We start from the raw sequence: 18,937 nt of genomic DNA, 5'->3' as shown, positions 1-18,937 counted from the left end.
CACTTTATGCCTAAACTATTCCAATACTCTTCTTGATGGTCTCCCTGCCCTAAGTCTCTCCCCATTACAGCCCATCTTCTTCCCAGATGTCAAATTAAACTTCTTAAAGCAGAAGTCTGATCACATCACCCCCTCTATCATCTCCCATCATCTCACTTAGTAAACTCTACTGGCCTCCTGTTACCTAAAGGATAAAACATAAACTTTTATTTTTGATTTTTAAGCCTTTTATATTATTTTCTATTCAGTGTTCTCATATTTTCTCCTCCATATACTCTTTGAATGGTGATACTGGCCTCCATATTGTTTCTACCACAAAACATTGTACGGTCTCTCTGTTCCTGATGACTTGAATGGTCTCCCTCCTTATCTCTGCCTCTTGGTTCTCCTGGCTTCTTTCAAGACCCATTTAAAGCCCCCCTTTCTAAAATGATTTACCTAGTTTAGAATATTTCCATGGTTATATGATTCATATATTCCCACCCCTCCTCCCTCCCCCTTCCCATAGCCAATGAGTAATTCAGCTGGGATTTACATGGAAATCCCTTTCTACAAGAAGTCTTTCCTACTCTTCATTAATAATGTTAGTGCCTTCTTCAGTTTAAAATAAATCTCCCATTTGTCCTGCATATAACTTAAAAAAAAAAAAAACCTTATCCTTTGCCTTAGAATTAATACTATTTAGGTAACAAGACAGATGAGTAGTAAGGGGTAGGCAAATAGGGTTAATTGACTTGCCCAGAGTCTCACAACTAAGAAACTAAGGAGTGTCTGAGGTCAGATTTGAACCCAACTCCAACCTCCACACCAGACCTTCTACTCACTGCTCTATCTATCATATATATGTGTGTGTGTGTGTGTGTGTGTGTGTGTGTGTGTGTGTGTGTGTGTGTGTGTGTTGAATATCCTATTAGAACTCCTTCACAGAAGGAACAAGTTTGTTTGTTTTTTTTTTGTCTTCCTTTGTATCACCAGTGCTTAGAATACTATTTGACACATAGCAAATGCTTAATGAATGATTGTTGACTTGACTAAAGGTTGTTTGAGGGCACTGGGGACATTTAGCCTGGAGAAAGGATTTAGGAGAAATGTTATTGCTATATTATTTAAGGGGAAAGGACTTACTTGTACCAAAATGTTTTATCAACTGTATTTGTTGTGGTAAAGAGGAAACAGAGGGTGTCCATCAATTGGGGAACAGCTGAACAAGCTGTGGTAAATGAATGTAATAGAAAACAATTATGCCATAAGGATTGAGAACAGGATGAGTTCAGAAAAACCTACAGGAAAGACCTACATGAACTTATGAAAAGCGAAGTGAGAATAACGATGAGAACAGTGTATGCAGTAACAGAAATACCATATGATAATCAACTGAGAAAAACTAGACTGTTTTCAGCAAAATAAGGTTTTAAGATAACCCCAAGGAATTCATAATTTTTTTAAATTCACTATGCATAGCGAATAAATAACTAGTAGAATCTGATTACAGATCAAGGTATGACATCTTCATTTTATTTCCTTCATGAGTGTTTTTATTGTTTATGCGATATATTTCTTCAGGTATGACATGAAGAATGTGAAAAACCCCTGATATAACCTATATAAGACTATTTACTGCCTTGGGGAGGGAGGGATGAAGTGAGTAAGGGAGAGAGAGAGGGAGAGAATCTGAATCACAAAATGTCAGAAAACAATTGTCAAAAATTATTTCTCCATATAATGAAAAAATTCAATTTAAGAAAATATCATGAAGAGGAATTAATTTATTCTCTTAGGAACAAGATGAGAGTGGGAAAATAATTGAGTTTCAAAGGCAGATTTAAGATAAATATAGAAAAACTTCCTAATAATTTATGCTATCCAAAGATAGAATTCATTGCCTTGGGAAGTAGTAAGTTCCACATTGTAGATCTTATAGGTGGCTGAACGACCACTTATTGGGGATATTTTGAAATAGATTTTTTTCTGTTGTTGGATTAAATTACCTCTGAGGACCCTTCCAACTATTTTTTAAATTAAGTGAGGCTACCTTTTGGACTGAGGTTAGGAAGCAGGTATGCTTCCTATCTTTTTTACCTCTTTTCCTTCAAGTTTATTCCCTATCTCTCTGACTAAATTTCTGTCTCTCTGCCTCTCATACTCTGTATCTGTCTCTGTCTCTTTCTCTGTCTCTCTCTTCCCTTCCCTCATTCTCTCTCCTTTTTTTACTCAATCGCTGTCTCTGACCAACTAGCTGTATCTGTCTATGTCTGCCCCAGATCTCTCTATTTCCTCTTTTTTCTGCCTTCCTCCTCCTCTTTAGCATCATCTCTATTCTTTATGTATTAGTCTATCTCTTTCTTGCTTACCCCTCCACACCCCACATTCTCTCTCTCTCTCTCCTTTTTCTTTACTCTTCTCGAAATTTGGAGGAGGAAACAGCAAAATCTAGAAAAGTTGCAGGCTGAATATGGTTGGGGAAGCTTTCCTTGGACTGAGAAACTCATTCCTATATATAAACCAGGAACTTTAACAGATTGGACAGGTAATGAGGGACTTGGCCTGAGAACTTGTGGCTAGAGCTTTTACGGAGAGGGGTGTACATGCAGGTGTCTTGTGTGAGCATTGATTATCCATTTATATATTTCAGGTACTATGCTAAAATTTGGAGTCACAAATTCAAGATAAAATATACTTCTTTCCCTCAAAAAACTTACACATTAATAGAGAAAGAGAAGAAAAGGTGTCTAGGGCAAAAGGTGAACAATATCCACTTCAAGATCTTGGGAAAAGAATGAGCCAGTGAAGGTAACAGACAAAGAGAATAAGTAGAAATTTAGTAGTTAAAGTGCCATGAGAGGGAAAAAATGGGATAGTGATATTGCTGAAGGTAAGAAATGAGAAAATATCCATGAATAAAGTATAATAAATATTTTTTTAAGATTCAACTCTAGTTTGGATTGGAAGGGAGGTAAGTTTAAAGGAACTGGAATCAAGAATAACCTACTTGGTCAAAATTATTAATGATTATGTCTATTTCCCAGGCTTCCAGGCTATCAAAAACCATATCACAATGGTCACATTTAACTTGAGTGGCTACAACCCAGATATCTTTGTCCTGGTGGGGATTCCAGGGCTAGAACAGTTCCACATCTGGATTGGCATTCCCTTCTGTGCCATTTACCTCGTAGCTGTAGTGGGAAACTCAGTCTTGCTGTACCTCATCATCATGGAGCGCAGCCTCCATGAGCCCATGTTCTTCTTCCTCTCCCTCCTGGCTTCCACTGATCTGATCCTGTCCACAGCTGGTGTTCCCAAAACCCTCAGCATCTTCTGGTTTGGAGCCAGGGAGATCACCTTCTCTGGATGCCTCACTCAGATGTTCTTAATTCACTACAGCTTTGTTTTAGACTCAGCCATTCTGCTGGCCATGGCATTTGACCGTTATGTGGCCATCTGTTCCCCACTGAGATATAGCACCATCCTGACTCCACAAGCCATCATCAAGATCATAGTAGGCATCTGCTTTCGCAGCTTCTTCATCATTTTCCCAGTAATTTTCTTGTTGAAGCGCCTGCCCTTCTGCCAGACACGAACCATCCCTCACACATACTGTGAACACATTGGTGTGGCCCGCCTCTCCTGTGCTGACATCTCCATCAACATCTGGTATGGCTTTGCTGTGCCCATTATGACTGTAATATCAGATGTAGTGTTGATTGCTGTCTCTTACACACTTATCCTCCATGCTGTCTTCCGACTCCCATCTCATGATGCCCGTCAGAAAGCATTGGGGACCTGTGGTTCTCATGTCTGTGTCATCCTTATGTTTTACACGCCAGCCTTCTTCTCCATCCTTGCCCACCGATTTGGACACAATGTTCCTCGAACCTTCCACATTATGTTTGCCAACCTCTACATAGTAATCCCACCAGCCCTCAACCCTATTGTCTATGGAGTGAAGACAAAGCAAATAAGAGACAAAATCATCATCTTGTTCTCTCCAAAAGGAACCCAGTGACCTGTAACTGTGAATCAGGAGGAGTGTATAAAGAGGTACTAGTAAGAAACTACACTGTAGGATAGCCATTTATTAATTGCTAGATCCTACCTGATACTATGAGCATAAAGAGAACATTTTAAATCTTCTCTTAGATTGCAGGTTCCCTAAAGGAAAGGATTCCATCCAGTCCAATTCAGTTTAGTTCAACAGTCTTATTTTATTCATCTAGGTAGATGCTCTACAGCACAGGACCAAGGATATAATAAAGATTCAGTGAAATATTTGCTAAATACTTCTGGAGTAAATAAATAAATAAATGATATTGACTGATTTGTGGAACTTCAGAAGTGTCACATCCTTTCTGGCAGAATTTCATTTGTATGGCCATTTTTTTTGATAGGAACAAATGACTACAAGGAACCTGGAATTAGCAAAAACTGACAAATGAGGAGTAATCTGATTCTTTCTTGGGCTCTATTTCTTCCTCTTGACTGTGGCTATTTCCTAACCCTGGAATCATTCTTCTCTTTAAACATTATTGTCTGAGTACTATATTCATTCCTTTAGTGCCCATCCATTCATCACTCAAGTTTACCTTTATACAAATACCTCTTAATCTCTATCTCACCTTGATATCACATTTGAGTTCCAACATCACAGCTTAGTTGCTGACAAGATATCACATTAGAAGCATGCTGTGTGAAGTCAAGATAAATTTCATTCCCTTATTCCATTTGAAAACCCATTCTTGGTTGGTAATAGACCCAACCTTTAACTGGCAATGCACGTGTACCATGGGAGAACTCCAGAGATCTGTGTGGTTACCTGCTATCCTGACATGGTGTCCTGGAATATGGAAGGGGCTGGCAGAAGTTCCCATTCAGTGGTTGGTGTATTCATAAGCCAAGACTCAGACCTGGACTGAGGTTAAGCATGTCCAAACAGAGAGTCTCAGGAGTGGCAAAAAGTGGCTTTATAAAAGAGCCCTCTCTCTCTCTTACTGGACACTTGCTGCTTTCTGTCCCTTTTCTGGAGTGTTTTACCATTTGGCATATAAAAGCTTGAACTGATCTTGGAGCACAAGGTGTAGAAGTATGAAAGCAATTCTTAGGCAGAGTCAGATGATCATGTGATCTTCCACTTTCTCTCCAACCTTTACTAATAAATATTATAAATTAATGTACAGTCTCCAGAGAATTTTTATCATAACAATGTCCTTGTAGCAACCAGACAAACTCTGGATTTATAGTAAACAAAAAAAACCCCCAAAACCTGTACTAAGTGCCTGATTCTACTAGTTGTTATCACAGCAGTCTTATATAAGTCAGTTAAATATTTGTTCTCTCGCTATTTCAACTTATTAAAATGGGGTTAGACTAGATGACCTCAAATGTTCTCTATAATTCTGCAATCATCTATAAAAGAGGGAAAGAACCCATGTGTACCAAAAAAAATTAATTTAACTTCTTTTTATAAAGAATTGGAAACTTAAGGGGTTCTCATCAAATGAGGAATGACTGAATGAATTGCAATATATGAATTTAATGCATTATCTCATGATTGGTATGTGCCATAAGAAATAAAAATAAGTTTTCAGAAGATTCTGAGATTTTCATGAAATGATACTAAGAAATTTGAGCAAAACTTGGAGAATAATTAACACAATAAAAACATCATTTTGAAGACAAATAATTTTGAAACCCCTAAGAACTCTGATTAATGCCATAACTAAATATTATTCCAGAGTTTTGAAAATGAGGTATGATAATGCCTTCTTGACAGAGAAGTCGACTCAGCGTGTAGAATAATTTAATAATAATGATGATGATGACTTTAAAAATAATCAAAATAAATGTTATTATCTCTGTTTGGGTTTTTTATAACTTTAAACTCATTAAGTCTAAAAATAAACACATCATATGTCCCAAAAAAATCTTTCTCTTATTCTTAAATTCTTAATTTCTATCATCTTATGTTTTATTTACATTTATTTAATTAATTAATTTAGAGTATTTTCCCATGGTACATGAATTATGTTCTTTCCCTCCCTTCCTCTTACTCCCCTCCCTTAGCCAATGAGCAATTCCACTGGGTTTTACATGTGTCATTGATCAAGATCTATTTCCATTTTATTGATATTTGCACCAGGGTGATCATTTAGAGTCTACATCCAAAGGGGGTTATTCTTGATAGACTGAAAAGTCCCTTTTGCCTCAAAACCTTTCATAAACATACAACTGATATGTATATATTGTATATATTGTAGTTAGGAATTCAGAGAAGGTTAGGATATGTCTTCTCACATTTACAATGGCAGATTTTTTACATCTAGGATCACAGAGGAAACTCAGTTAATACACACAACTCAACAATATGCTATAGGAGAACAATTCATTTATCTTGCCATTATAACAAAGTGAACATAATATAATTTATAATTCATAATTCTGTCACTACAATAATGCAAATAGGATACACCATCTGGGAAATATGAAGAGAGACCTATTATTACTGAGAATAATTTTTTCTAGCCATATATCCTCCATACTTGTGAAATTGATTTTCTTTAATCCAAATATATGACTTTACATTTGATCTCATCAAATTCACTACCATTAAATTTGATTCAACCTTTTAGTTGTTTAACATATATTTATGCTTCTGATTCTGATATACTATCTATGTCACCCAGTTTTGTTTCATCTGAAAATTTGAATAAATATGGATCTATAGTTTCATGTAAATCATTAATTAAAAAATATAAATATTTATTTTGATTAATTTTTTAAATGTTAATCAACTGTAAAAGACAGAATGTAAGAGTTACTATAAAAGGTTTGACTAAATTATTTAAGAGTAAGGTCACCAGGAATTTAATCAATTCCAAAATGAAATTTTTTTTAGCAATTTATTTACAAAATGTAGAAAGAGTGAAAAATAAGAAACTCAGAGAGAGGATTAGGGTAAGATATATAACCTACACACTAAATATTTTGCTCCAACACCTGGCTCAACCCAGGCAGGGCTAATTAGTCCTTAGCTGGAGGGGCCTCAGTCTTGAGCAGAGGACCTGGGGATGCAGGAAGCCTCTGTCAAGAGGGTAAGCCTTTCCTGAGGCTAGTCCCTTCAGAAAAATCCAGGAAAGGAGTCAGCCTTTTTCACTCACCCCAGGAGGTAGTTATAAGGAAAGTAGAAGCAGTCTGAGGTCCTCAGTCAGAGCTCTCCAAGGTCAAGGTCAAGTTGAAGATGACAGAGGCTGGCACTAAAGAAAAAATGCCAGGTTGAAGAATGTGTGAAACTGATCACCTTGATGGGAGAGGGGCCTCTGTCAGAGATGAAAGACTTCTTCACAGGAAGTTCTTAGCATTTTTAAAGACCATTCCTTTGTCACTTCCTGTGACTTCCTTCCATTTTACATGGACCAATTATAGCTAAAGCTTTGTTTAGAACTGCCCAAGGAGCAGTCAGTCCATTCTGATTCATCGCCCACTATGGCACACTTGGGTCACAGACCTCCCCTACTCAAATGTAAGTGGGATGTATAGACTTCTATCTAAATATGGGTAGGGAAGAGTTAATCTCATCTTCACACAACCCCAGGCTATACACAGATCCCTATGTCTCTCTTTTAGAGACCTACTTAATGTTGACATAGTCCTTTGAGTGTCTTACTCTTTTGACCTAGTCATTCAAAGATCTATCCTAGATCTCTCTGTGTTATTATAAAGGTAGCAAAAGAGACCATGTGAAATGTTTGGTTAAAGTCTAGGTAGCTATTTTAGCAACATTCTTTTCCATTCTAATAACCATGTCAAGAGAAATTTAAAATTAGCTGATCTTGATATTCTTGATTTGTCTTCTGATTCTGAATCAACTACTCTTTCCATCATGCTACATTGACTCTACTTCATTCTCTACTTAGCAGTTTCTCTCTGTATATGCTAAAGGGTATTCTTGAGAAAACTTTCATACAAAGGCATATTTGCAAAGTTAGATGGTTGTAAGTCTGAACTGGCTTTTGCACTTGATAACTTGTATTGAGAGATAAGAAGGATGACATACTTTTCATTACATTTCATTATCAGTTTTAGACTCTGAAACCTTGATCATGAATACCTACTCTACTTGTGACCTGTATGAATTTGAGCAAGTCATCTAATTTTTCATGGCCTCTTTTCATTCATCAATAAAGTGGGGAAGGCAAACTAGATGGTCTCTAAAGTGATTTTGGCTTTCCAGCTGTAAATAGAAACATCCTGTGAGTGAAAAATGATAGCAGATGATTATTTAGCATGGAACATTTTGTTTTGACATTTTAAATATTTAATTTTTAAAATATTTTGCTTTTAAATTTCATTAAGAATGTGAGGTTTACCAATTTTCAGAGATTCATTCTAGAAGACAGAAATATTATAAGGGATTGGAGGTGGGTTGCAGGTACTGAGAAATCTCCCTTTTTTTTCCTTCCTGAAATTTCCTGAGGTTACTATTTCCTATCACATTGTTCTCCTTTGGGAAAAAAAAAAGATCTTTTTATCCTAGCTACAATAAATGATATACATAATATATTGCTCAGTTCTTCAGATTTGGTACCAAAAAAAGTATTTATATGATCATAATTGCAGTACCACATTGCACAAGAGTCCCCAAAAAACTATCTCAGCTAAGATGCACTTTTTTAGGTCAAAAGCCATCAAAACTTTAGCAAGGATCTCTATCATTGTGCTTTCTTGTCCTAGATCTTCTGGTCTCGAAGGACATGATAAACTAAGATGAAAGATGTTTAATCAAAGCACTTGATGACTTAACTTGACATAATATCAAAAAATGTGACCAGATACTGGGGGGCCCAATAGTCAGTGCAGTTTTATAATTATTATAGTACATTCTATGCACACAGTAGTATTACTACATCACTTTTTTTCAAAATACTTGATGTAGTGAATGACACAGAGTAGGCACTTCATAAAGTGATGTTTAAAGAACAAACATACAGTTATCCCTTCCACATTGCAATTTTCTCATCTGGTTTTGCTATATTATGGGATCAGAGTAATAAACTAAATGGGAATTTGGGGAGAGTTTTGTGGAAACCACAGATGACACACAAAAGCCAGCAGATGACACAGAAAAAGTTTAGAAACTCAGAAATGCAAAAAATATGTAATATATAATATTAATATATTTTGTTTTTAATACTATAAAATATATGCAATTTTTAAAAAGTTCAAATATTTAAAATTTGCAAAAAGACGTAAAAGCCAAAAAAATTATGAGGACTTGGCAGTTTGAAGTGCTGAGCCCCTCACCCCCATGATGTAGAAGGGATGCTTGTACTTTCTTTCCTGATCTATTGCTATTTTCTTCTATCATCTTCCCATTTCAGGTATGGTTTGGCTCCATTGGTTTGGGGGCTCCTGCTCATTCCTACTGCCATCTGCTGGTTTTTACCCATGTTGTAGTTTGTTATAGAGAGAAGTGTTCAGCTCAATTTTTGTGGCAGATTCCTGCCATCTCAGTGTCATAGATTTAGAGCTGCAACCCATTTGAGAAGACAGCTGACTAGAGATGCTGAGAAGCCAAACTAGCACAGGACAAATAAGGACATGTAAGGAATTATGCCAGGTGACAGTTTTTAAATTCAGCACTTCTTTTACCACTAAGTTTTTATAATTTATCTGCTGACATCAGATGTAAAAACTGCTAAATCACCAGGGGGATCATTGCTCTGTTTCCTAAACCTTTTGACTAGTTCCCTTATTTGTAAAAAGCAAGCATCCTAAGGAAGGTGTCTTCTAATTTGACTGTGACCATTATTTCTCTGACTTCCTTATTTTCTCCTCTTTTCTAACATTTCTATCCTGCCCGGTCCCACTGCAAAGAAAATAAATCTTCAGCTCAAGAGTTAATAGCCAGGAAGAGGAAGTTACAGAGGAATATTGCAAATGGGAGGAGTTCTTAAACTCCAGGTTTCTGGAGGGATGAATGGAAAGAGTTTATTAAATTTCCTTTTGGAAGATTGTTCATGGAGTACATTTAAGTATCACTTAGCCAACCCTCATCTGCAGAATGAGAGAATCAGACTAGAAGATGTGATGTCCCTTATAGTTCTGTGATCCTTTGATTTGAAGAAGGTTTTGACTAATTGGAATAGGGCAACTTGGGTGTTCAGGGTCAGGTGTGATAGGAGGATCAGTTGATATAATTGAAAATGGAGAAGACTTAAGGGTAAAGTTAAGGAGGTAAAAACTGTCTTTAAATAACTGAAGAGCTTCCATATAGACAGAAGATTAGATTTGTTCTACTGGGTCCCACAAGACACAAACAGGAGAAGTAGGTTGAAGTTGCTAGGAGGTAAGGAAAAAAAAAGCAAACAAACTACTTCTCAGTTCTTAGATCTTTAAAAAAAATGAATGGAGTGCTTCAGAAGGTAGTTCCTGAAGGCCTTCTTTAGAGAGATAGATTGTCCTTACTCTTGGAAATTCCAAAGGAGTGATACAGGGGATTCTGCTGCAGGTAGGGCTTGGACTAGATGTTTAATAATGTCTCTTCTAATTCCAGATTTATGTTGGCTGGAGTATTTGGGGAATGGGGTATCCATAGTTTATAGATGAATCAGATGATCTAAATGCTGAAGCAATAATAAAACTTGGGAAAATTGTAAGAATGGAAAAGGCTATTCCAGTCTTAGGGAATGATGTGAAGAATGTTAGGAAGGTCTGGAAACAAGAAAGATCAGCCAGGTTAAAGGGTAAATTAAGGGGATTATGTGGAACTGAGGCCAGAAAGATAGATTCATTTAGGTTAACTGGGATAGAGCCTTTTTCTCTCTCCACATGCCCCATGGACCCATGGCTGCCTAGATCAGTACTCAGTTGACTTTACCTAAGGGTCAGTCATCCAGGGGATCTGGTACCATCTTCTCTTGAACTTCTAGGCTCGACTTTGCTAAGTTCTCACCCAATTTCCCTGAATTATATATATATATATATATATATATATATATATATATATATATATATAACTCATTACCCTAAATATATGCATGTATATATACATACATATATATATATATATTCCATTGCTCTCTAGAATACACACAAACACACATTCAGATAGCTCTACCCCAAATACATCATCATCATCATCATCATCATTTTAACTCATAATCTCCAAGCTCCATGAAACAAGAAACTTTGAAAATACCAAGACCTTAGATGGGAAGATCAAATTGTGGGGGGAAAGAATGAGGTTCCAATAATCCTTGAGGTCCTGTTTTCCACTACAGCTGTAGAATAAATATATGAATTAAATATTTAAAATCACTTACTATGTGAGAAGCATTGTGTCAAGCAACAGTAATATGAATAGAAAAATGAGACAACCTTTACAATCAAGAAGTACACATTTCAATGGGGAGACTGTCCATATGGGAAGTTTCAGCTGCAAATCAGAAGGAAAAGTCCCATAGACTTTGGGACACAGTATCAAAGCAAATATTAATTCAGAGAGTGTTTTCAGTGAGCTTATAAATACACACTGGTTCAACTTCCAAAACAGTTATTTTCTCCACCTGTCCAATAATCCACAAAATGCTGAATATAAAAGAATAACAGATTAATAGTTTGTCCAAGGATTGTTTCTGTCTGAATGGTAAAAAATAAAAATTAATGTTAGTAATAATAATATAATAGTTCAAATTTATATAGTTCATTAAAGTTTGCAACTTTTTAAGACCTCTAACTTCCATCTTAGAATTAATGCTTTATGTTGGTTCTAAGGCAGAATTGCAGTAAAGGCTAGGCAATGAGGTTTAAGTGACTTGCCCAGGGTCACACAGATATAAAGTGTACGAGGCTAAATTTGAACCCAGGACTTCCTATCTCTGGGTCTGTCTCTCAATATATGGAGTCACCTAGTTGCCCCAATAATTTACTTTCATGTGTTATCTTATTTGATCCTCACAGCAACTCTATGAGGTAGGTGCCATGATTAGCATCATGCATTCAAACATATACAGTAAACATGCACACAAATATACCAAGATAAACATGTGTATGGAAATATTTCAAATACATTATGTAATTTTCAGAAAAACACAAATAGAAATTACACACCAGATCATAGTTACATTGCTCACACTCAGAAAAGAGGAAAGAGTGCTGAATTTGGAGTCAGTAGAACCTAGTTTTAATTAGGATTCCTCTACTTATTTCTTGTGAGGCTTTTGACAAGCCATCTTAGCACTTTGGGCCAGTTTCCTCATCTCTGAAATTAAAGAATTGGGCAAGATGACTTCTAAGGTCAATATTAGATCTAAATACTTGGCATTTTTGAACATACACTAACACTTCCTAGGACTCAGTGGTGCCCAAACATAATGTGGAGTCTGAAGAGTAGTAAAAAGTATTTTCTAAACAACCATAATTTTGGGGTGCCTGAAGTGGTTTTCTCAGGATGTTTATATATTCTGGCCCAGGCAGATGGATATCTTTCTGGGACCCAGTTATCTCCACTCTCTGGTTCTCTTGAGCTATGATAGATGCAGGAGCAAACAAGTGGTTAATTTGTCTGATTTCTTATGGCCTGAACTCCCAAGGGTCTCAGGAGTCTCAACACTAACTTATTTCTCCTTATATCCCAGGGAATAAGGAAGCATAAATAGCCCTGTGCCTGCCCTCTCCTTGAAGCATAGTTATGTGCTCCCTCTAAGTTTCTATCCTCTGACCATGTACCGGGTCCAGAGCCTCATAGGGTAAGTGCTATCAGATAGTGGATGTCTGAAAGCAGAGCTAGCGTTAAGGCTCTGGGGAAAGGTTCTGAGTATGAGGGGGAAATAAGAGAAGATAGATCCAGTCTTCAACTTCTGCCAACTGATTCTGGTTTCTTTTTGCCATCAGAATTCCAGAGAAATATCTATGGCATGAGCAACAGGGAGCAGAGAACAGGGAAGCCAGTTGGAAGGGGTCGCAGCCTCTCAGGTACACACAATTAAAAAGTAGGGGGTGGACAAGCAAGAATAGGAAAAAAGAGCTTTGGCTTTATTCAGTGGATGGAGGTTCCCATCCTTGCTATTTCTGGTTCCTTGCCTGACTTTCGACCAATTCCATCTGTAAAAAGAAGAAATTGAATTAAACTTTCTTAGAATTTCTTCTAGCTCAAAGGCCTGATTCTTCTTCCCTTAATTGTCAGGTAGTAGCCTTAGGGTCTTTTAAGCATGTATATAAAACTATATATTTACTTATACATACAGTACTTACAGGTATGGTATCTGTATGTGTGTGCATGTATACAAAAGTATTCTGGTAAATGTTTAATAACCAGCTCAAAAAAGAAAAAAAAATGCATACATGGCACACTTTCAACTTTAATCTACATTATTAGCTTTTTCTCTATTGCTTTCTAAAGTCTAAGCAATCAACAAAACAGCATCATGAAAATCTGACCGCAGCCACTTCCCAGCTGTGTGACCCTGGACAAGTCACTTAACCCCCATTGCCTAGCCCTTACCACTCTTCTGCATTGAAGTCAATACACAGTATTGACTCCAAGACAGAAGGTAAGGGTTAAAAACAAACAAACAAATAAACAAACAAAAAACATCATGCCCCGCTGATTCTGGGGTGTAAATGTTTACTTTGAAATTTTAATCACTGGCTCTCTTGAGCTGAGTGACTCCAGTACACTCTTTTAGATATATAAATTCCATATTTGAGCTATGTGACCCTGGGCTAGTCATAACTTCTCAAAGATCTAAATAACTCTCTAAAGCATACATACTATAGAGCATGTGCCAACTTGTACATGAAGAGTGGGTGTGGAATTGAGAGCATTCAAATAGGAATGCCCACCCTATCTTCCCAAAGTATCCTCCTCTTCTTAACTTCCTTATTGCTATCCAGGGTATCCTCATTTTCCCAGCCACCCAGGATCCCAATCTAGGGTATATCTTTACTCCTTACTCTCTCTCAAACTCAACCCTATTTAATCAGTTGCCAAATCCTGATAATTCTATCTTTAGAACATCTCTTTTATCCCTATACACTTTCTTCCCTCTGATGCTGACATCACCCTGGTAAAAGCCATCATCACTTCATGTCTGAACTATCATACTACTATTATTGTTGGTCTCCCTGCCCCGAGTTTCTCCCCTCCCCAGTCTATCCTCCTCCCAGAAGTCAAATTAAACTGCCTAAAACACAAGTTTGATGATGTTGCCTTCCCTATCCCACTCCACCAACTCATTCAGTACACTCAAATAGTTTCCTATTACCTAAATGATCAAACAAAATTCCTTTTAGTTTTGAAGCCTTTCATAACCTATCTCTTTTCTTCCTATTCAGACTTTTTATACTTTCTTTCCCTATATATACACTGCAATCTGTGACACTGTCCTCCATATGATGTTCCTTGCACAAGTCATTGCATCTCTGTCCCTCATGACTAGAATAGTCTTCTTTCTCATCTCTTTCTGGGTTCTTTCAAGTACCAACTAAAATCTCACTTTCTACAAGGAATATTTCCTATTCTATCTTAATCATGTCAGTGCCATTATTGATAGTTTTTCATTTATACTGTATGTATCTTGTTTGTACATAGTTGTTTGTCTGCTGTCTAGAATATAAATTCCTTGAGGGAAGGAACAGGTTTTTTTTCCTATCTTTTGTATCACCAATGCTTAGCACAGTGCCTGACACTTCACAGATGCTGCATTTACTTGACTAAAAGAAAGGCATTCAGAACATTTAGCCTAGAGAAGAGATTTAGGAAAAATACTTTAGCAATATTATTTTGAGTATTTGAAGAGAGATTTGATTTGTTCTTCTAGGAGCAAGGTGGGGTGGGGGAGAGGGAGTTGTAATTTAAGATTGAAGATTAACTTTTAGAAAAATTTCCTAAAAAATCATGCTTTTCAAAGACATGATTTTCCTTTGGAAGGAGTCAGTTCCATATTCCAGGAAGTCTTGTAGTGATGGCTAGATGACCACTAACTGGGGTATTTTAAAATATATTTTTGCCTAGAGTTGGATTAAATTATCTCTGAGGATCCTTCCAACCCTTTCTTGAGATTAAGTGAATCGTTCCTGTGTACTGAGGTAAGGAAGCACATCTGCCATTATCTCTTTGACTCTTCTGTTTTTACTAGTCCATTCTCTCTCTCTCTCTCTCTCTCTCTCTCTCTCTCTCTCTCTCTCTCTCTCTCTCTCTCCTTTTTTCTTTCTCTTTCTTTCTCTACTTTTGTCTCTGTCTCTTCTCCATCTATCTTTATCTATTTCCTCTTTCTCTTTCTGTCTCTCTACCTCCTTCTCTCCTCTTCTCTCCCTCTCTTCTCCTCTCTCCTTCCTTCTTCTCCCCTTCCTTTTTCTCTTTATTCTCCTCCTCCTCCTCCTTTGATTTTTCTTTACATATATGTCTCTATATCCTTCTCTCACCGCCCCCCCCCAAGCTGTCTTTCTCCACCTTATTCTTTCACTTTTGCTCTTCTTCAATTTTGGAAGAAAAAAAATGGTAAATCCAGACAAGCCACATGCTAAAGATAAGGTTGGGGAAGTCTCTCTAGGACTAGTAAACTCATTCCCAAATACAATTCAGGGATTCTTGCTGACTAGACAGGGCACAGGAGATTTGGACTGAGAACTTGTGGTTAGAACCCGAGGAGACAAAGACTGTGTATAAACATGTGGGCATCCTTGAGTGAGCTTTTATTATGTATTTGCTATGTTTCAGGCACTGGTTAAATACTGGGGATACAAATCCAAGATAAAATACAGGTCCCTCTCTCAAAAACCTCACATTTTAATAGAGAAAGACAAGGTATTCTAGCACAAATGGTAATGAATACTCACTTTAAGGTCTCAGGAAAAAGAATGTGCTAGTGAAGATAACAACAACAACAACAAAAAGATATTTAATAGTGGAAGTGCCATTTGAGAGAAAAACATGGGAAATAGTGGTATTGCTAAAGGGAAGAGAGGAGAAAATATCTAGTAAGAAAGCATAGTAAATGGTTTTGGGAGGATTCAATCCTTGTATTGAAAATGGAGGTAAGTTTGGAGGAATTAAAGACAAGAATAACTTAGTCAGAATTATTAATAATTATGTTTGTTTCCAGGGCTTCCAAGGCTATCAGAAACCATATCACAATGGTCACATTTAACTTGAGTGGCTACAACCCAGATATCTTCATCCTGGTGGGGATTCCAGGGCTAGAACAGTTCCACATCTGGATTGGCATTCCCTTCTGTGTCATTTATCTCATAGCTGTAGTAGGAAACTCAGTCTTGCTGTACCTCATCATCATGGAGCGCAGCCTCCATGAGCCCATGTTCTTCTTCCTCTCCCTCCTGGCTTCCACTGATCTGATCCTGTCCACAGCTGGTGTTCCCAAAACTCTCAGCATCTTCTGGTTTGGAGCCAGGGAGATCACCTTCTCTGGATGCCTCACTCAGATGTTCTTCCTCCATTACAGCTTTGTTTTAGACTCAGCCATTCTGCTGGCCATGGCATTTGACCGTTATGTGGCCATCTGTTCCCCACTGAGATATAGCACCATCCTGACTCCACAAGCCATCATCAAGATCATAGTAGGCATCTGCTTTCGAAGCTTCTGCATCATTCTTCCAGATGTTTTCTTGTTGAAGCGCCTGCCCTTCTGCCAGACACGGACCATCCCTCACACATATTGTGAACACATTGGTGTGGCCCGCCTCTCCTGTGCTGACATCTCCATCAACATCTGGTATGGCTTTGCTGTGCCTATTATGACTGTAATATCAGATGTAGTGTTGATTGCTGTCTCTTACACACTTATCCTCCATGCTGTCTTCCGCCTCCCATCTCATGATGCCCGTCAGAAAGCATTGGGGACCTGTGGTTCTCATGTCTGTGTCATCCTTATGTTTTACACGCCAGCCTTCTTCTCCATCCTTGCCCACCGATTTGGACACAATGTTCCTCGAACCTTCCACATCATGTTTGCCAACCTCTACATAGTAATCCCACCAGCCCTCAACCCTATTGTCTATGGAGTGAAGACAAAGCAAATAAGAGACAAAATCATCATCTTGTTCTCTCCAAAAGGAACCCAGTGACCTGTAACTGTGAATCAGGGGGAGTGTATAATGAGGTACTAGCAAGAAACTACACTGTAGAATAGCCATTTATTAATTGCTAGATCCTACCTGATACTATGAGCATAAAGAGAACATTTTAAATCTTCTCTTAGATTGCAGGTTCCCTAGAGGAAGGGATTCCATCCAGTCCAATTCAATTTAATTCATCTGTCATCTTTTATTCACCTGGCTAGGTCTTCCACTGCACAGGACCAAGGACATAATAAAGAGTCAGTAAATTATATGCTAAATACTTCTGAAGTAGATAAATAAATGATATTGACTGATTTGTGGAACTTCAGAAGTATCAAATCCTTGATGGCAGAATTTAAATTGCATGGTTATTTTTTGAGAGGAACAAATGACTACTAAGAACCTGGAATCAGCAAAAACTCACAAATGAGGAGTAATGATTCTTTCTTGGGCTCTATTTCTACCTCTTCATCAGCCCTAAGATCTTCTCTTTAAACCATATTGTCTTTGGGTTCTATATTCTTTCCCTTAGAGTCCATTCATTCTCATCATTTAAGGTTACCTTCATGCAAATACTTCTTAATCTCTATGTCTCACTTTGACATCTCACTTGAGTTCCAATATACAGCTTAGATGTTAACGATATAACATTAGAAGCATGCTTTAGTAGAATCAGACAAACATTGAATTTATAGTAAATAAACAAAACCCTCAAATCTATGTTCAGTTTTTGACTCTACTAGTTATTATCTTAGTCTTAAATAAGTTTATTAAATTCCTTGTTTCTCACCATCACCAGTTATTCAAAGAGGGGTTAGACTAGACAATTTCAGATGTTCTCTCTAACTTCTGTAATCTTCTAAGAAAGAGGAAAAGGACTCGTGCACAAAAATATTTAGAGTAGCTTCTTTTCATAATAGAAAAGAATTGGAAACTAAAAGGCTGCCCATGAATTGAGGAACAGATGAACAATTGCATTATGTGAAGTTAAGGGAATACCTAGTGATTGGCATATGCCATAAGAAATGTTTTTAAAAAGATGTTTTCAGAGAATTCTGAGAATACTTTCATGAAATGATACCCCCCAAAATGAACACAACTAGGAGAGTCATTTATACACTAAAACATCATTGTGACAAATAATTTTGAAACTGTTAAGAACTCTGATCATTGCAATGACCAACTATCATTCCAGAAGATTAATAACAAAGTATGATAATCATATCCTGACAGAGATGTGGACTCAGGGTGTGAATGAAATATTTCTGAATTTCAACATTGTGGAGTTTATTTGACTTCATTATGCAGCTTTTTTTACAAAGTGTTTATTTCCTTTTTTAAATGATGGGGGTGAACAGGAGGGTAAGTAAATCACTATTTAGTGTGAAAAAATAATTTAAAAAATAATCAAAATAAATTCTGTTATCTTTGTTTGGATTTCAGGCTATCATCTCAAATTCATCAAGTCTAGAAATAAACATGATATAGTCCAAAAAGTCTTTCTCTTATTCTCAGCTTCTTAATTTCTATTGCCCACTCAATTGAATTCAGCATTGGGAAATCAGAAAGTAGCATTAATATACAGATGTTTTGGCTCTCTTTGCCATCCCATGTTCCCTACTTCATAAATCCCATAGCAACTTTAAATATAGATTTTATTGATATTTTTGTTTTATATTTATTGCATTTCCAACCATATTCTTCATTCTACATCATCCCAGAGAGTGATCCCTTATAATAAAGAAAAAATAATAAATAACATTTATGTAGTATCTAACATGTCAAGGACTATACTAAGCACTTTATAAATATTCTTTCATTTGTTCCTTACAGAAACTCTGGAAGGCAGATGGCATTATTACTTCCA

At 36.9% G+C, this 18,937-nt stretch overlaps 2 protein-coding genes across 2 annotated transcripts; both read left to right on the top strand.

Moving 5' to 3' along the window:
* Nucleotides 1-3,055: 3,055 nt before the first annotated feature.
* LOC100022852 (olfactory receptor 52H1-like) lies at nt 3,056-4,003 on the top strand. Its single transcript, XM_001374530.4, has one exon. It carries the CDS (start codon nt 3,056-3,058, stop codon nt 4,001-4,003), a length of 948 nt encoding a protein of 315 aa, XP_001374567.3.
* A 12,102-nt stretch (nt 4,004-16,105) lies between these two features.
* Nucleotides 16,106-17,076, top strand: LOC100022823 (olfactory receptor 52H1-like). Its single transcript, XM_001374513.4, has one exon. It carries the CDS (start codon nt 16,129-16,131, stop codon nt 17,074-17,076), a length of 948 nt encoding a protein of 315 aa, XP_001374550.4. The 5' UTR covers nt 16,106-16,128.
* Nucleotides 17,077-18,937: the final 1,861 nt, after the last annotated feature.

This window comes from Monodelphis domestica, chromosome 4 (genome assembly GCF_027887165.1).
Source record: "Monodelphis domestica isolate mMonDom1 chromosome 4, mMonDom1.pri, whole genome shotgun sequence".
Classification (NCBI taxonomy): Eukaryota; Metazoa; Chordata; class Mammalia; order Didelphimorphia; family Didelphidae; genus Monodelphis; species Monodelphis domestica.
Note: the sequence above shows the minus strand (reverse complement) of the source record. Positions and strands in the feature narration are given on the sequence as shown.

Bases quoted from the DNA above. Each gene is read 5' to 3' on its own strand.
- LOC100022823 (XM_001374513.4), top strand. From the start codon at position 16,129: ATGGTCACATTTAACTTGAGTGGCTACAACCCAGATATCTTCATCCTG.
- LOC100022852 (XM_001374530.4), top strand. From the start codon at position 3,056: ATGGTCACATTTAACTTGAGTGGCTACAACCCAGATATCTTTGTCCTG.